Raw genomic sequence first — 18364 nt, 5'->3', positions numbered from 1 at the left:
ATACATTTTTAAATTCAGAATTGTCTGCAAAATAATATTTTCACCTGTTCTGAATATCAGTTTTAATAAAACCTTATGGCTGAAACCCAAAAGTTTTCAAACAAATCAAATTATCATCATATAGTCTGACATATATTTTTACTTCTTCAAGCCATATTCTTTGAAATAAAATGCAATAAATGTTATTGATAGTTTACATAATACCTGAGACACATCTGACTGTCTGCAGGTAGGACAAACATGGTCCATCAGACTCCAGCAAACACATTCTGATACCTGAGACCAAAAGATTGTGTTAGCTTTTATTATTTCTGACTGATGTCTACGTGAACAGACTCAAATTTGTTACAGTAGATGCTCCTGCTACATGGAAAATCATCACAGCATCAGTCAGCAGATCCATACAGATCAGACACGCGTCAGGCACTGGAGGATGAGGATGAAGGCTCATCCTGGACAGACAAGGATGACAGTCAGACAGTCTCTTTCTTCCTAATAGGCATAGGCATCACTGAGCAGATAAAACACAAACAGACGTCATTTATCATGATGGCGACTGTGATATTTTAACAAACACTAGAACATGTAATAATTCCAAGTACAGTATACGCAAACATAATGGGAATGACGTATTTCCCACTGCGGTCCATCATGACTCGCTTTCTGTCAGGATCAGACACCAGACACCAGGCCAGAGACACACACACCTCCTGGAAGAAGCTGTTTGTGTGTGTCATTGTAAATAAGAGGGAAGAATTAAATAAATTAACTCACATCCTCAAATCAAACCATAAAATATTTCACCATGCAAAACTGTTTTTGATTTCAATTTTTGTCCATTCAATTGTAGCTTTACAATTCTCTTATACTTGCCTGTTACAAATAGTTGTGGTCAGTGGATACCTCCTCCTCTGCAGACAGCTAAGACATGTTGTGGAGGATGGCACAGGCTGTTACGACCTGGAATTTAAAAAAAAAGAAACAAAATTGTATTTTCTGAAAAAAAAAAAAAAAAAATATATATATATATATATATATATATATATATTTATGTCTTTTGAATTCACGTACAGTACAGTACAAAGGTGTAGTGCACTTCCTGTGCTTGCAGGAAGATGGCCCTGAACCTGGTTTTCATCATCCCGAAAGCACCGCAATAATAAGTGTACTACCGATGTAAGTTCAACGGCTAGAAAATACCCATAATGCACTGTGAGGGTCATGCCTGCAGCTGAATCATCCATCCATTTTCCCAACCGCTGGTCCAATGTGGCTACAGCATAATATTATACAGGTATAAATTATTTTTTAATTGATTATTACATTTTTTTATTAAGGTTTATACATGCTAGTTTCCATGACAGAGTTCAAGATCAATCTTTTCATTTCTATACTAGAGCTGCCAGTTTGCTAAGTTTCAAATGATTATTAAACAGCAAGTACAAACTCAGTGTATTCACTTACCGGTACTCGTTGTCATTCATTCCTTCAAGTGGACTATATTAGTGGAGTAGGGAATGAGTGTATAGGGGCGATTTCGAACACAGCCTTTGTTTGTTCTGAGTGTTTTGAGTTTTGGCAAATGAATACAATACTGTTGGCGAATAGATCATTTTCTCACCTTTATTGCAACCGATTGTGACGGTAAGGTTATCCTTTTGACAAACAAAGTGAACGTCACACAGACACAGACCTTTGCCAAATTTCTTCTTTTTTTCCCCTTCATGAGTTTCTGAGCTCCTTTCCATTAGATTACATAGTCAGTCCTGAGTCTGTTTGCTTACAAGTGAACTTGATTATGTAAGACGATACAGTTAGCGGATCTGGGCCAGCTCTGTATTGGTGGTAATGGTTATTTTTAGGGGAGAGGGGCAGAGGCCAGTTGCTTCTGGCTGCTGTAGGCTGGAATGTGCTGAGATGAAAGTTGTCCCAACATCCCACCCTCTCCTGCAGCTGCTGCATTCCAGCCGACTACCAAGGCAATGTGGGAAACCTCCTTCATTTGATAGTGGTAACCGTAGCTGCAGTAAGTCTAGTTGATTATTACAGTAATGATGACGAAAAATATGACATAACACAGTCTCTGTGGTTTATTATTTCTAAATAAAATAACTGGTGTACTTCGGATTTAGTTTGAAGGTTCTAAACTGGCAATGAAATCACAGTGAGTTTCAGGGTGGAGACTGCATGAGTTTATTGATCTATTGTGCTCATAATGAAAGGTCATTATTAGAAGGTACTGGCTCATATCCATCTGGCGGTTAGCTTTCATACCTAGCAGCAACAGCTGTAAAGTTCACCTAGGTACACCTCACTGGAGCACACTCAAGAGTTTCTGTCTTACCCATTAGTGTGAGCGTGTCTGTTACGGCCCAATCAGAAGTAAGCATCCGTACCCCACCTACAGAACGTTCTTGTCTCAGTTAGCCATTGGCTGACGCACTTCACTCCTCCATGCTTATCAAAAGAGTTTACCTTAAAAAAAAAATGGCAAGTAACTAGTTGTGTTTATCACTGGACACCAACCAGCAGCAACCACGTACATTTATACAGAGAGAACAAAATATAAACAGATGCTTGACTGACATCAACCTTTCAACCTTTGTATTTCTGCCACAATTACATCACAATCTTGATACAAAAACTGACCTGCCTTACGTAAAGAAGTAAAACAAATCAACATACCATATTAAAAATGTGTTATATATTTTACAAGCACTTAAAATGAACATATTTGGTCACACTTTAACTACAATGTACTTACATGAAGAAAATGTATTGGTACAATGTTTCGCATCAACATACTATGTTCTTATTGTAGTAACTTAACCCATAGTTACCTTACACCACTCAGTACTTTTGTGGGTCACTGTGAGTACATTGAAAGTGCACATACTGTATAATAAAGTTATTAAAACTCTTTTGCTGCTATTGAGATGGGATACGAGTAAGGTTAGGAACAGGTTTGGTGGTGTGGTTAGGATTAAGGTGTAAGGGAAGGGTCAACAGTGTAATTATTACAGAAATGATTGAAGCTGTAATTAAGTACATTGTAAAAAAACATGTACATTATGTACACAATAAGTGTATTGTATTAAATTATTCTTTTTAATGTTGGTACAAAGACACTTAATATAAAGTGGGACCTTTATGTAATAACCAAAATAATATGTTTTAGGGTTTAAAAAAACGATTAATTTCCTTTTCTGCTAAAGCAGAAGCAACAATAACACCTTTACTTCCTGAGGAAACGAAAAAGATGCAGTTCACCCACACTATGATAAAACTATGCACCGCAATGCCAACTAAATGTTTCTCCTCCAAACTCTTCCTAGAATCAGAAAAACATTTGTAAGCAAAGACACAGAGAATTCACTTTGAACAAGCCAGAAACCGACTACCCTGTAAAGGTGCACCAGTCAACAAAGCTTTGCATAACAGAGGCCTGTATGAGTGAGTGATACAAAAGAAGCCAAATCTGAAGTTTGCCAAAAAGCCCATTAGCATTGCTGGATAAGCCATTGTGGTCGGATAACCACAAAATAGAGCTTTGTAGTAAAAAATCTTCTTAGTTAAAATCCAACAATGCCCAAATGTCTTAATTACAATATGGCATCACATTTCATAGGACTATGTGTCTTGTTGAATGGATGGAAATACCAGAATTAAACCAGATTCCTTAAAATAAGAAAAATGTAAACCTTTAATTTCAGTATTACCTGAATTAATTTAAATTAAACATACTTTTAAAAAAAAAGAAGAAAAAAGAATAAGAATCTTTAACATTCATAGAAACTTTACATTCCACAAAAGGTTCTTTAGATTTTTAAAATGTTATTTTAAGAACTGTTCACTGAACGGTTATTTTGGGGTACCAAAAATGGTTCTTCTATGGCATCGCTGTGAAAAAAAACCTTTTAATTTTAAGACGACAACAGGAATAGATCTTTAAATCAGCAGAACAGAGAGGTTTATATTTTTCTCCATGTGATTTAAAAAAAAAATTTGGACATGAAATAATATGTCATAGGTGTATTTAGCAGTGGAACATACATCATGACAGGGCTGGTTACTATCAGCCATGAACTTTTAGATATATAGCTCATTGCCCCGCTTGCATCCGTTCAATTTCTGTATCTGATCCTGTTTGGTCAAGTTTGTTTTCAGGCAAGATTGGGCCATTGCTGAACAGCTACCACTCATCTACTCGCAGCTGAAGGATCATAGTCCAAAAAGTGTGGTCTCACGTGCTCACCTGTTTGTCCATGTGTAGTTTACATGACACGAGGAATCAATACTAGTGTTCAGAAAAGGTTTAAGTTAAAATAAGTTAAAAAAAATGTTTTAAGCAATTAATCATTTGGTAATTTAATAATAATAAAGATGAAAAAATAATTTTCTTTAATTGTTCAATTTCATTAGTAAAAAAAATGTCAATGGATGTAATGATCATGGTTTTTCTCTCAGAGTTTATCTCATATGCCACGTCACAGGTTGAGAGTTCAACAATATATTGACTTTTGTCTCACCATCTCACTTCATTGACTTATTTGTTCACTCGAAAAAATTCTCCCCTAAAAATTCATCCGCCATGTGAAACACCAAATTTCAACTTTATGTTAAACAAATCTACAAAGATAAGCATCAATACATATATTAAGCATCTACAACCCACTATCAAATTTTAGCCAGTAAAGTTATATAGGTTATTCCTGTAGGTTCCTATAGATTTTGTAGGTCTTTTTTGCTCAAACACAAATATTGTAGGTTTAACCCCATGTGTGGGTGCCTAAAGAACCGAAAAGTAACTAAAATCATAATCCTGCCCTGTCACTGTGCCTTTGACAGAAAGGCATATGATTATTGCTTTAGGAGAGGGCCCTGCAATTACTGTAGGCCTACTAAAAGTTTTGTAAGCATCTACTAAATGACAATAAATTATTAACTTGTCTGTATCAGTCCTTATGTATTAGAGCTCCTCAGGTATTTTGAGAGTGAAACATTCATCACAACCCAGGTCAAAGAACGAAGCAGCTAAACAAAATATAGAGAAATTATATTTACATTTATTTTGCAATGTTTTGATCCAGTGGATCTGCCTATTTTGACCCTTCATTACATCCTGGCTTGACACATATTACTGCAGCATGAGGTAGCCTACCTTGTTGGAGGTCTTTTATTTTAGAATGTTGAAACTGACAGAAGAAAAATAATTACAAAAAGGGGCATATCATGATACATATTAATCCAAACTTTGAAGATGACAAAGACGTTACACATTATGCGCACTGTCTGAGCAAAGAGTTCAAAATTTAACAAAGTTCCCCACAACACGTCTTGGAATTGTTATATGCTAACCACAATGTTTTTTTTTTTTATGAGTTTTGCAATACATTGATTACATAACCAAAAAAAATACACTATGAGAAGAGTGGTGTATCATCCAATCACATCTGCGGTAGACTTCACACCTCTTCAGATCTGATATTTGTAAGCACTCTAGCCCTGATTCGGATTAGAAGAAAGATATAACAAGGGTTTATAATACACGAGTGTCTACTGTGTCCATTGACACCGGCAGTCGAGTCCTCCCACCCCACAAAAAAACTTCCTATGACAGAGCTGAGCACACAAGGGGTTAACGGAGACTTTCTGAAAGTTTGAATCTCCTCCCCCCAAATAACACCCCATGGAATGCTCTGCCCCACTCGTTCACATGACACGTGTGTGTATGTTTGTGAGTGAGAGAGTGAGTGAGTAAAGCTCGGTGTGTGTGTTTTCCTTCTGCCATATATAGGGGCAAACTTGCTTCGAGGCGAGGTTGTGTGTTATATAGTCTGTGATCTATCAGCAAACCTCTCTTTCTTTCTATCTTTTATACCCTCGGGAATATAAGGAGCTCTGCATGCTTGGCCTGCTTCTGTCACAATTGGAGGACAATTAATGAGCCTTTGATAGATTATTTTTGTCGTGTTGATTTTGAAGATCTGTTCAGTTGCTGGCAAACATGGAAGAACTGAATGACGTTCATGATGACGGATCCTTCATGTTCACCTCAGAGTCTGTGGGAGAAGGGCATCCAGGTGATTTTCAATCTTTCCCTGAACTTTTAAATGCAACTCTCAGAAATTAGCTTTTAAACTATTATATAGAAAAACAATTTTTTGCTTTATAACTGTTGCACTGTTTATTGATTCGGTACCTGTGTACTTGGATGGAGAGAAAAAAATGCACCTATAGACTAATTCACCTGTCTCGACAAGTCATTGGAGCATATTGTAGAAGTGGTAAGCTGGTTAAGCAACAGTTCAGTAGGGTTCATTCACACAATACTTCCACAGTACCATGTGCTCAGCAGGTATTTCATTGAGTGAAAGTGTAGTAGACAAAAATAGTCAATTAGGGGTCATGACTTTTACAGGGGGTGTTAAATTGCAGCATATCACTAGGAGGCTTTTCTCAGTTACATATTTACTTTGCAATTTATTTAATAATGAACTTACTGATGCAATGAATGATTGGATTTTGACATGGCTGTCTAGTGAGCGCACCTGTAAACCAACAGATTTTGCTTCAGTTTTTTTCTGTCTCGTGTGGGAACTTGCCAGACCTCACATTTCTTATCAACCATATTGAGGTTCTCTCACGTCATGATACAAGGCCAAAGTGCTGTAGTAGACAGTTTCAAGAGTGAAACATCAAGTCATGCCAGATGTCAAGTGTGGTTTCCCAATATTACAAAGCCGCTTTACAGAAAACTTATAATGACTTTTAATTACTCTAAATACATAATCTCATCAGGTCTGGTTCCTCCTAGACAGATTTTGCAACACTGCAAACTAACCTGTCTGGTTCACTTGAACAAGTTTTGAGTCTTGCTAAACATCTCCCATCAGCACATATTTCAGCAGATCAATCAATAGTGCATGTGCAAGGCACAGAAAATTGATTCCATAATGTTCCAGACCTCATAGATTTGACTTGTTTGTCTCGTATTATCACCTGAGATGTTGTTTTTGACAGGGTAGTTTCTGATGTAACTCACCTAAGCGGTTGCCTCAGCTAGCAGCCCAAATATAGACTGAGTGAATGATTCTGAAAGGAGAGGACCACTGGTATTGTTCTCCAGCTGCTCAGCTGTGGTTTTGCTTTGTTGGGATTCCTGTGTCCTATAGAGAGTCTTGCTATAGGAAAGACATCAAAACTCTTAAACTGAAACTTTCTGGTGTTATAACACTAAACACACACTTGAACCCCATTACATAACTTTGTTTTTGTAATAGTGTGATTTTTTTTAATAGACAAAATCTGTGACCAAATCAGTGACGCAGTTCTTGACGCACACTTGAAGCAGGACCCGGATGCTAAAGTGGCCTGTGGTGAGTGAACTTTTGTAATCCCAAACAAAATAAACATTAAAGTTTTTTGTATAAACACGACTGTCCAAATATTCTTTGAAAGTTCATAGTCCAACAGTTGGTCACTTATCTCGACTCTTGTTCGGTTATAGAGTGACCATTTCTTACACCCTCTCTATACCTAAAGTTTAACGGCATTTAAATGGATAACATCCCCATGTCCAAATTCAAGCTAGCAATAAATTATGCAGTGGCGATTTCCCTTTGTCATGGGTTGTTTGACTAATTAAGGTTGTTTTAATCATCAGAGACCGTTTGTAAGACTGGTATGGTACTTCTCTGTGGGGAAATAACATCTCGTGCCAACGTGGACTACCAGAAAATTGTGCGTGACACCATTAAACACATTGGTTACGACAACTCCGATAAAGGTCAGCATCAATATTTTGATAATTATTGGTACTTTAGATCTTTACTAACACATCCACCAAATGTTATTTTTCCACGCTTTGCTCTTCCCTCTGTTCAGGTTTTGACTATAAAACCTGCAATGTTCTGGTGGCTCTCGAGCAGCAGTCTCCGGATATAGCGCAGGGCGTCCATGTTGACAGAAATGAAGAAGATATTGGGGCTGGAGACCAGGTCCGAACACAACGGAAGTGTAAAAATGTGTTTGAGCACATCATTTGTGATAAACATCTTCATGTTGCATTTCCGTTGTGTTTTAGGGGCTCATGTTTGGCTATGCCACTGATGAGACGGAGGAGTACATGCCGCTTACCATTGTCCTCGCTCACAAACTCAACGCCAAAATGGCCGAGCTGCGGCGGGACGGCACCATCCCATGGCTCCGGCCAGACTCAAAAACTCAGGTCAGCAATATGAGAGTGAAATGTTTAGAAGGAAAACAACTTCTTTTTTGCACACTCGCAATTGCAAGTTGATATAACTGTGAGTGTTCAGAGCTACAATGTGCAGGTTCAGACTTCAGAGCCCCTGACTGACATTGACCATGATATCTTATCAGCCGAGTGTTCATTGAACCAGTACATTGGCCAATAAGTGTGACGGCTGTTGAGCAAGATAGTGACCATGAGGCGGCCTCTTTTAACGCTTATAAGAAAATGACCCCCTCCATGACATCCAGGGCCCCCGATCCTTACTTTTCCCAGTGGGGCAGAGGACCAGCTGTGCACCCGTCAATCTCAGGAGCATGCCAGCAACTGGAAGCTGAAACCTCTGGTCTATTTTAGAGTTCTGCCATTTTCAGACCATACAGCAGGAAATGTCCAAAGCTTGTCGCATTCCCTATGTTGTACATGTCAATTAAAACTATAACTTTAGATGACTTAGTCTATATGTTTTCCACAACTCCAGGTCACAGTGCATTACAAGCAGGAGAATGGCGCTGTGATTCCTTTGCGCGTCCACACAGTGGTCATCTCCGTCCAACATGACGACTACATTTCACTGGAGGAGCAGAAGCGTATTCTGAAGGAGAAGGTCATCAAATCTGTGGTGCCAGCAAAATATCTCGACGACCAGACCGTCTACCATCTGCAGCCGAGTGGGCGCTTTGTGATCGGAGGGCCTCAGGTGACTATGGTTTAATACGTTGTGTGTATAATAACAAGGTATAGGACTGAGCAATCTTTGGGGGTGTTTATGGACTCGATCGACTGCATCTGTTTTGATCGTTGTTCTGAATCTGATCCAGACGTAGTCTTTGACAAAAATGCAATTTTCTCAGCTTTTTGCTTTTTTTATGAAACTTACCCACATTCAAGTGTTGATTAAAAAAAAGCATGAAGCTAGAATAAAACAGGGTCTTTTTGTTTAAAAGCAGAGGGTCTGTTCTTTTCATGCATGCTCAGATATTCATACAACAAAATATTCTGAGGTAGGGCCGTAAACGATTAATCGCGTCCAAAATAAAAGTTTGTGTTTACGTAATATATGTGTGTGTATTGGTAATTATTTTGTATATATAAATACACACACATGCATGTATATATGTAAGAAAAATTTGTTATTTAGATATAAAATAGTTCCATTTATGTATAATATAAATTATATAAAAATATATATGCAGTATATAAATGCAAATATTTCTCAAATATATACATGCATGTGTGTGTATTTATATATACAAAATATTTATACACAATACGTACACATATATTATGTAAACACAAACTTTTATTTTGGATGCGATTAATCGTTTACAGCCCTATTCTGAGGGCCCTGAAACCTGTAAAAATGATCGAAAATACTGGTGCTGATTGGCATCTTTTTTCAAAAACCGCTGGCGGGTAAAGAATTAAAAAATTATTTTGTTCACTTAAAATTAAAATTCAGTGATTACTTTGAACATGCAGCTCTTGTCTTGCAACAACAGATCATCATAAAAATAAAAAAAATCCATCATAAAAGTAGTCAATATTACTTGTGCTCTATCTTCCAAGTCTTCTGAAGCAATATGATAGATTCGTGTGAGGAGCTAGACTAGACACAAGCTTCAGTAGAGGTGAAGAGCTGTTTCATGATTCTTCACAAAACTCTCTCTCTCTCTAACTGCCAACTGGTTTGGGATGACATGAGGATCAGATATGTATTGGCAGAGTTGTCAACTATTGCTTAAACCAAATCATAATCTTTGCTTTTCAGGGAGATGCTGGTGTTACAGGTAGGAAGATTATTGTGGACACATATGGTGGATGGGGGGCTCATGGTGGTGGGGCCTTCTCTGGAAAGGACTACACCAAGGTGGACCGCTCTGCTGCCTATGCTGCACGCTGGGTGGCAAAGTCTCTGGTGAAGGCCAAACTGTGCAGAAGAGTGTTGGTTCAGGTGAGATGAAAGTGTAGACATCTTCCATAACATCTCACATGTTAAAAAAAAAAAACCCAGAAAAATGCACAAGGTTGTGCCTAGACAAAAAAGTTAGTCCAAGCAACTCGCCACATCATTGACCAATTTGATCTGATCTGGATAAAAACTGGAATGGATGAGCTGGTGTCTGGAGCAGGGTCGTGAATAATGAATGTGTTCTGTAGGTGTCTTATGCCATTGGAGTCGCCCACCCTCTTTCAATCTCCCTCTTCACCTACGGCTCATCGGCAAAACCAGAGAAGGAGTTGCTACACATTGTCAACAAGAACTTTGACCTCCGACCAGGTGTCATTGTTAGGTAAACAATTAATAAGATAATATGTTCTTATTATTCTTCCACTTCAGGCAAAGAAACCAACATTTCAAGTTTTTCAGTTTAAAAAAACAAAACAAATGTTGAAGTTCAGTACTTTGTATGGGTGGGTTAAAATTGAGGCAAATAATTAACATTATTTAGTTTAGGATTCACTAAAATAAGAGGGAATAAAGGGTTATTCTCAGATATTACATTTGTCCACGAGCAATAAATGCCATGTTATTAAATATCTAAAACATCATCTACGTTTAGTCGATGAGAAAGTACCAAACGAAACCAAATTTTAAAAATGTATATTCATTTAAACACATAAACATTTAATAAAAACAACATGTGGAAACTGTTCTTGTGAAGCCTTAAGCTCTTACAATAACACTATAATTAGTACACTGTTGAAATACAATATTGTGAATTATTTACACTTGTGTTGTTATGGAAAGGGCGTTAAAAAAACACTTTTACAATCCTGCTCTATCTTCATAGTGATATATAATATATGTAGCATGGCATTTTCCAATATTTCCTCCAGAGGGAGTACTGCTACCATCAATGTAGCCTGGTACTACTTTATATTAATTTTCTCTTGAAGGGGTAGTTCACACAACATTTTTAATTGTCATCATTTACTCACCCTCAAGTTGTTTTAAATCTGTGAGAATTTCTTTCTTCTGCCAAACACAAAAGAAGATATCTTGAAGAATGACGCTAACCAAACAGCTGATGGGCCATTCCATACTATTGAAGTCAATGGGGCCAGTTTGGTTTCCCATATTCTTCAAAATATCTTCTTTTGTGTTTGGGAGAAGAAAGAAATTCATACAGGTTTGGAACAACTTTAGGGAGAGTAAATGACAGAATTTTCATTTTTGGGTGAACTGTAGATGAGTTTTGGTTCAAGTAGGATTAAGGTGTCGCTGTTTGGTGAAAAGCTAAATAACTTATTTCCACTAACAGGGACCTGAACCTGAAGAGGCCGATCTACCAGAGCACAGCCTGCTATGGTCACTTTGGCCGATCAGATTTCCCCTGGGAGATGGCCAAGAACCTCAAGGTTTAAAGAGAGTGGCGTGCAAGCCCTACCTTCAGTCATTCAGTCGCTTTTTCCTTCTGTGCTCCTCTCCCTTCTGATTTTGGTTCTCTGGCATACGCTATATTTCAGATTAGACAAATATACTGTAAATGTCGTGAAAATCCAGTCTTTCATTTAGAAGTCTGTCGAGAAAAGATCCCTCACAACATCAACACTCATGACAATCAATCATTCCTTAAAGCTGAATTGTCTTTTTTTTTTTTGTGTTTAAAAGGCGATTTCCTATCCGAGGTTGACATATAGAGACAACTTTAAGTGAGCAGTAAACCTGAAAAATGTAAATACAGTGACTCATCTGTAGTGCTACCAAAACACATTACTCTTTCAGTAGCAACACTCTCAGGAAAAATGTGTGAAAAACAGCTTTTCACTGGGGCAGTACCTTTAAAAGGACATAAAAAAAATAAAAATAAATCCCCCCTAAAAGGTGCATACTAGCACCTTAGAGTAGCAATATGTACCTTAAGGTACTACTGTGAACTTTTTAGGGGTTAAGGTACCCAAGTTGTGAAATTAAAGGTGCTGCATGTAATTTTTTGGACTGTACTAAAGCATAAAAGTACAATAATATGTCTGCAGATATTTAGGAAACCTGCTAAGTTTAAATACTTGTTTCTCTGAAAAACAGTGCTATGTTATTCTACTTTGAAATTGTGTTCCTTATGGAATGTCTGTTTTTGTTTTGGTCTGTGTGATCCCACCCACTGCCAGTTTACCCAATAGTATTTCTACGCACCGCCTACGTCGTAGCTACGCCGTGAGTTTGACGCAGAAGTATAAATTGGGGTTAAGGCTCGAAGCCTTCCATTGTCAATTACGCTGTTGCATTTCCTCAATCTGGCAACCTGCATGAGTGTGGAGTCTGAGAAAGAGGGGGCTGGGAAACAACTCTCCAATATTTTGAATTTAATATTTTGAATAAAACATTTGCGAATAAAACACTGTTTCGATCCCACGTGTTCGAGAGAACAAAATAATCACCTCCTGGGAAAAATGGAAGTTGCTGCAATCGGGGGAAATCCACTGTGGCTCTTTTTTGTACATCATAAATTAGAGGCCGTTTAGACAACACCGTTTTCAGCTAAAAATGGAAAACTTTTTATGTGTTTTGGCCGTTCATTTACATGACAGCGTTACTGTAAACAGCGTTTCGGGGGCTTGTGTGGAGCAAAACATTTGAAAACGGGAGTTTTCGGGAAAAGTTTTTTAAACTGATTCCGTTATCGTCTCTGTGTAATCTACAAAAACACAAATTTGTGAAAACGGTGACGTCATGAACACAAAAGTCTATAGGCGTGTAGTTTCTTTATAAAGTGATATCGCCAACTACTGGCCTGGCAGCATACTACAGCGTGGGTTTTTCATACACATTTCAGCTTTATATCTCAAATTATTTAAATCATAATTTTTCAGTTTTTACTACATTGTAATTTCCTTTTCTCTGTCTTGAGCCAAATTACCCATTTCATAGCTTTTTCATCTTGGCTGTAACCTGCTTGAGTTTCAGTAGCTTGTTGTGAGGAGACATGAAATTGTGGACCATTACAAGCTTTAGGCTTTTTACATGTTCTACGATCCGACAATCATATTCCTCTCATCATATACGTACAGTCTTAAAAGGGTCTAATTTGTGTGCCTTTTTTTTTTGCATCATAAGATCATTTGCTTTTTATGCTTCATTTTTGACTGCATCATCTCATTGTTGGAAAATGGCAGGCGGATATTAATATGAGAATATTGATGTTTACATGTACAGATCCTGCGCTGGTCTTACATTGATTGTCACGACTGGGGAGAGAGCATGTGTATGTGTGTGTGTATGTACTTCTGTTATGAACAAAGCCAGATTATGTTGCACACTTGAGATGTGTGGAAGCCACTGTGTAATCTCATTTGTTCAACAGAGGCATTAAATCTTTAAAAACACTGTAAACCATCTTATTATTAGATTACAGTTTTATTAGCGTTTGAATTTAAGATCTGACATGTAAATAATTGTGAATAATTAAAGTGTGGAAAATTCTTCATATTTGTCCAGTGTCAGTATGGATGTCTTTAAACGCAATGAACCAATAATTTCATTGTTGCACATTGATGTTTCAAATGCACAAAATATGTTTACTAGCCTATATTCACAATTTTGTAATAGGTCGCCAAAATTTGAAGCACAATACCTGACAAGTCAAACAAGAATAACCAAATTCAATGTTTGAGCAAACTCAAAGGCCACGGTGACCACTAACAGGAATTGTGTGACACTGTCTACATGACTTAAGCAAAGTTCATTGCTCATTCACAGAGAGAGAAAAGATGAGAGTAATGTTTGATTCTGCTTTATTTCCATACATTTTAAGGCAATTTTACAGCACAATCAAATGCATTCTACCAAAAAAACAAAATTTCTCCAATGAGTGAGCCAATCCTTGGTTGAAACAAAGGCACATAAGGGTTGTATCTTTCCTTTGCAGCATGCCACTACTAAACGCTGATATGTGAATGTTTGTTGAATGTAGACAGCAGGTTTGCAGTATTACGCTTTGAGCAAACAGGTTAGATAATACAAGGAAAAAGAACACGAGACTTTGCAAAAGGTAACACAGAAAAGTAACACTTTGAACCTTTTTAATGGAACAGTCCAAAATGACCATAATTTTTATTCTCCCTCGTTGTGGCCTCTTTTTTTCCTGCGAAACATAACATGAAAATGTTTGCTTTTTTTTTTTTTTTTGCTTGCTACTTAAAATCACAAAAATGTGTTCTATAGTACGACTTGTGTGCCATATTCCAAGTCTTCTCAAGCCTTATTATACAGGTGGAACCAACCGAAATATAAATCATTATTCACAGAAAATCTTCCCTTTTTCTGCATCACGCATGTCTCATTTGATGGCACTGATGCATCATCATGGCGTTTTGAATGCTGATGCAAATGAGATTTCACAGCTTCAGCAAAGGGGAAAATTAACAGTGAAATAACTTCAAATTCAGAAGACTTGAAATACACCACACGAGTTATGAGCTACTTGGTTGTCACTACTTTAAATTGTCATGTGTGGAATAGAGCTGCATAATGATTCTTAGAATTTCTTCTTTTGACTTCCACAGGGAAAATAACAGCATGAGTATATAGTGAATTTTTTATCTTTGGATGAACTATTTAAGCAGTGACTTTTAAGCAATATCAGAGATGTTTCTGAGGTACATCAGATAATGGTTTAAACAACAAATTAAACCAAATGATGGGGTTAACCCAGTCCCCTTTTCAATGGAATGGAATGGAATGGCTACATGAAGGAAATGACAACTAACTGAAACGCTAAAACTTTTTCTCATATCTGGTTGATCAACGCCGTCTTGAACACAGAAGGAAAACATGTGACGAGACAGATCTGTAATTCCTGAGCGTAAAGAAATAGTAAACTGAAATGACATGAAAGACGTTTTCTGGACGGCACTAGTAACATCAGATGTTAAGCATAAATATGGCTCTTATCCTGACTAATGAAATGACAAAACTCCCTTGATAATGATTAAGGAACCATATGATTGTTTTTTTTTTAATGCTGGTAGTATGAAAACATTTGACCAATGTAAACCAAGTTCCATCTGTTTTTTCCCCCTCAAAACAAACAAAAACTATTATGATCTTGCAGTCCTGCTGCATGTCATTTTGCCTGCAAACAGCTCACATGGAACTATACATCTGTGAACACATAAACTAGTCCTCCTTCACCTGAAAGGGCAGCTTCTGAGAAAACTCAGTCTTTCACTACTAGACGTTTCCTTGTAACAAACCTTGACGATTCCAGTGTGACCGAGAAAGGGAACCTTATGAACACACAGAGCTCGAGACAAACTACAGGTAGTGCTGTTCTCGATTACATTTGGTCACAATGTACAGCAATACTCATTGCTTCTAACATGACTTCTAGAACTTAATTTGATAAGCTTATGCGCCTGTTTTGCGAGAGGTTTTTGCTGATCTCGTTCAGCTTAGCTGTCCGCATAAACTTTTGCAGCATGTGAAAAAAAAATACATGCCCCATATATACAAGGCAGTTTTCAGATGCTATGTTTGGCTATCGACATACAGGTCTAATAAATATCTGTATTTGGTTGTCAGTATTAAGGCACGCTGGTAATGACAATCTCCTGAACAAGACGCTTCAGACAGCATATGGTGATTAAGGCAAAAGATATGCAACAGCAGAGATATGCAACAATAAAATATATGATTTAACCACCTCTGCCTTTGAAAACAACTAAAGGCACAGAAAACATCAGCATTTTGGATTCATTGTCTTGCAATGTCTGGAATTGGCACAATAACTTGATTTGAGGCACCATGTTAAAATGCCTGCCAAAGGCTTCGGTTTGGTTTACTACAGCACTGATGTAGCGTTCCTCTGGTTTCACCAACGGATGCAGACATTTTAGCCAACTAGCAGTCTGTAGTTCCAAAGATACTTAAAAATCCCAAAGAGATTAACGGAAACTCCAACACATCCAGGCAAATGAACTTTGTTTTTCCCAGCATGGAAGCTGATGGATTCAAAAGGTCCCCAGAGAGTGAAGAAGCCTCTCAAAAATGTGCAAAATTTGAGCTGGATTCTTTGGCAAAGGTAAGCCGATTGAACGAGAGCCAGGTCCAGTTTCTGTTCCTTTCCCTCTGCTGTTGTAGTGTAGTGTTTTGTTTTGTTTTTCTAGCAAAGAGAGAGAGAGAGAGAGACACTGAAGCTACAGTATAGAAAGGTTCTCAGGCTGGTGCTGACTGGTTCCACCAAGAGACTCCATCTTGTGGTCTCGGCTTGCAGACTGTAGCGATTGCCCTCGGGCCAGCACCATCATCGTGTCACTAGATATCCCAGCGAATTCAAAAGCGAACGTCCCGTAGAACAGCATGATGATGACACAGAAGACCCACTCGAAAATGGCTGATGCGTGTTGCAGGACAAAACTTTCCTGGACAAAAAACACGCCGCCTGAGGAAAGTTTCATCAAGGAATCATAGTGAACACTGTAAACTCATGCTCGGGCCTGTCTGCATTACAGGGAGAACATGCATGAACTCAATGAGAAAGAAAAGAAGAGCAAAACCTTAAAAAACACTGGGATATTCAAACATTCTATGAATATGTGAGATCTGAGAACATTGTGACAATAATCCTGACCAATGAAAAAAATAACAGATACATATTAAAGCTGTTAAAATTAAAGCATCTCAAGTATGGGGAAATTGTTAAATTATTTAATTACTTTACATTGTAGATTTGCAATGTTTGCATTTTTTGTGCATTTAGACTAATCTGACCTATTTTTTTCCTCAAATTTTTATAGATATTTCAATATTATCTTTATTGTAAATTTGTGTAGTGGAAATGGTAACACTTCACAATAAGGTTTCATTAGTTAACATTAGTAAACTACAGTTAACATGAGCTAATAATGAACAATACTTCTACAGCATTTATTAATCTTAGCTAATGTTAATTTCAACATTTACTAATGCACTTTTTAGATCAAAAGTTGTATTTCTTAACAATATTTATTGCACAGTAAACATGAACATTTTTATTAGATTGCAATCTGCAAGCAATCACATCATTACCACATGACACAAGCTGATTGGCTTCTGCTGATCCAGCAGCCAATGAGATTGCTAACTCAAAGTTTTCATAGTAAGCTAGTCCTACTATCAGAGTTTCTCTGAATCCCTCCACCTCCCCCAGCTCCACCTGCCTAAATCTGCGACGGGATTTATGTATGTAGCAGCAGCAGCATATCTTACATGCTCACATTACTGTGTATCTATAGCAATAGCAAGTCCATACTAGTACTACAGCAGCAGCATAGCACGTCAAGACCAAATACATTAATATTGCCATATTTAATAACATGCTAAAACTATTCTGAGAGTTGTCATGATTGAACATTAATAAAGGTTAATAAATGCTGGAATAAAAATACATTGCTCATTGTTAATTCATTAACAAATTTTAACGAATGAGTAAAGTATTACCATGAAAATCGAATATTGTGACCGCCCTAATCTTAATTGATCTAATACAAATACGTAACATAAAAACAATATGGATGAGTGATACTGTAAAGGATACTAAGCACCAGGCCTACAAAAGCCATCAGGGTCATAAAGAGGCGCAAATGACCTATATTATATTCTCCCTGAGTCTTTGCCAGGCGGTAGGTCAGCGCAGACTGCAGACACACAAACAGCATACTGGTGGGGAAGGCCACTCCTGCTCCAACATAGTGAAGAACCTTGGCGTTATCCACCTGTGAGAAACACAACGGCAGGAAACAACAGTGAGCGCTGATTCACCAATCAAAACTACAGTACAGATGTCACACACTGGGGAAGTAGTTTAGTGTGTGTATGTGTGTGTGTGTGTGTGTGTGTGTGTGTGTGTGTGTGCGTGGGAGGGATGAGATCCATGGTACCCATTAAGTACCCATTTTTTTCTCTATTTGAAATGGAAAAACCACAAACAAACTTTTTGGAGTGTATGTTCCTGTATAAAAATAGCCCCATCTCTTGGAAATGTCTCTTCATTTTCATTTTCCCAGCTGTGGAAAGATCATATTTAGAGAGCCCTAACTGTTCAGTGCAAATCAGTTTAGGAAGGACTAATTAAAACCACACAAAATTGCAACACAAACTCATATTGAAAACACATGTCGACATTTTAA

The 18364-nt window shown here is 37.6% G+C and overlaps 2 protein-coding genes across 3 annotated transcripts in view; one reads left to right on the top strand and one right to left on the bottom strand.

Moving 5' to 3' along the window:
* Positions 1-5628: 5628 nt before the first annotated feature.
* Positions 5629-12066, top strand: mat1a (methionine adenosyltransferase 1A; the record flags this gene model as incomplete). Of its 2 annotated transcripts, XM_079636351.1 has the most annotated exons (9): positions 5629-6083; positions 7302-7379; positions 7667-7789; positions 7888-8000; positions 8087-8230; positions 8736-8954; positions 10026-10208; positions 10415-10548; positions 11521-12066. In XM_079636351.1, the coding sequence occupies exons 1-9, from the start codon at positions 6008-6010 to the stop codon at positions 11621-11623; spliced, it is 1173 nt and encodes a 390-aa protein (XP_079492477.1). In that variant the 5' UTR covers positions 5629-6007. The 2 variants fall into 2 exon arrangements, with proteins under 2 accessions (XP_079492477.1, XP_079492478.1); XM_079636352.1 differs by lacking the exon at positions 11521-12066 and having other exon boundaries at positions 10415-10552.
* A 1907-nt stretch (positions 12067-13973) lies between these two features.
* The window catches only part of LOC307010817 (transmembrane protein 150A), a 33258-nt gene continuing 28867 nt past the window's right edge, over positions 13974-18364 (bottom strand). The window contains exons 7-8 of the mRNA XM_079635832.1: positions 17773-17950; positions 13974-16638 (exon numbers count right to left, since the gene is read on the bottom strand). Of these exons, the coding sequence (XP_079491958.1) occupies positions 16394-16638; positions 17773-17950 (423 nt within the window). The 3' untranslated portion in view covers positions 13974-16393. The remainder of the gene's footprint in view (positions 16639-17772; positions 17951-18364) is intronic.

This window comes from Phoxinus phoxinus (assembly GCF_949152265.1).
Source record: "Phoxinus phoxinus genome assembly, chromosome: 14".
In the NCBI taxonomy this organism is placed as follows: Eukaryota; Metazoa; Chordata; class Actinopteri; order Cypriniformes; family Leuciscidae; genus Phoxinus; species Phoxinus phoxinus.
The sequence above is the reverse complement of the archived record's forward strand: the minus strand, read 5'-3'. Positions and strand labels throughout refer to the sequence as shown.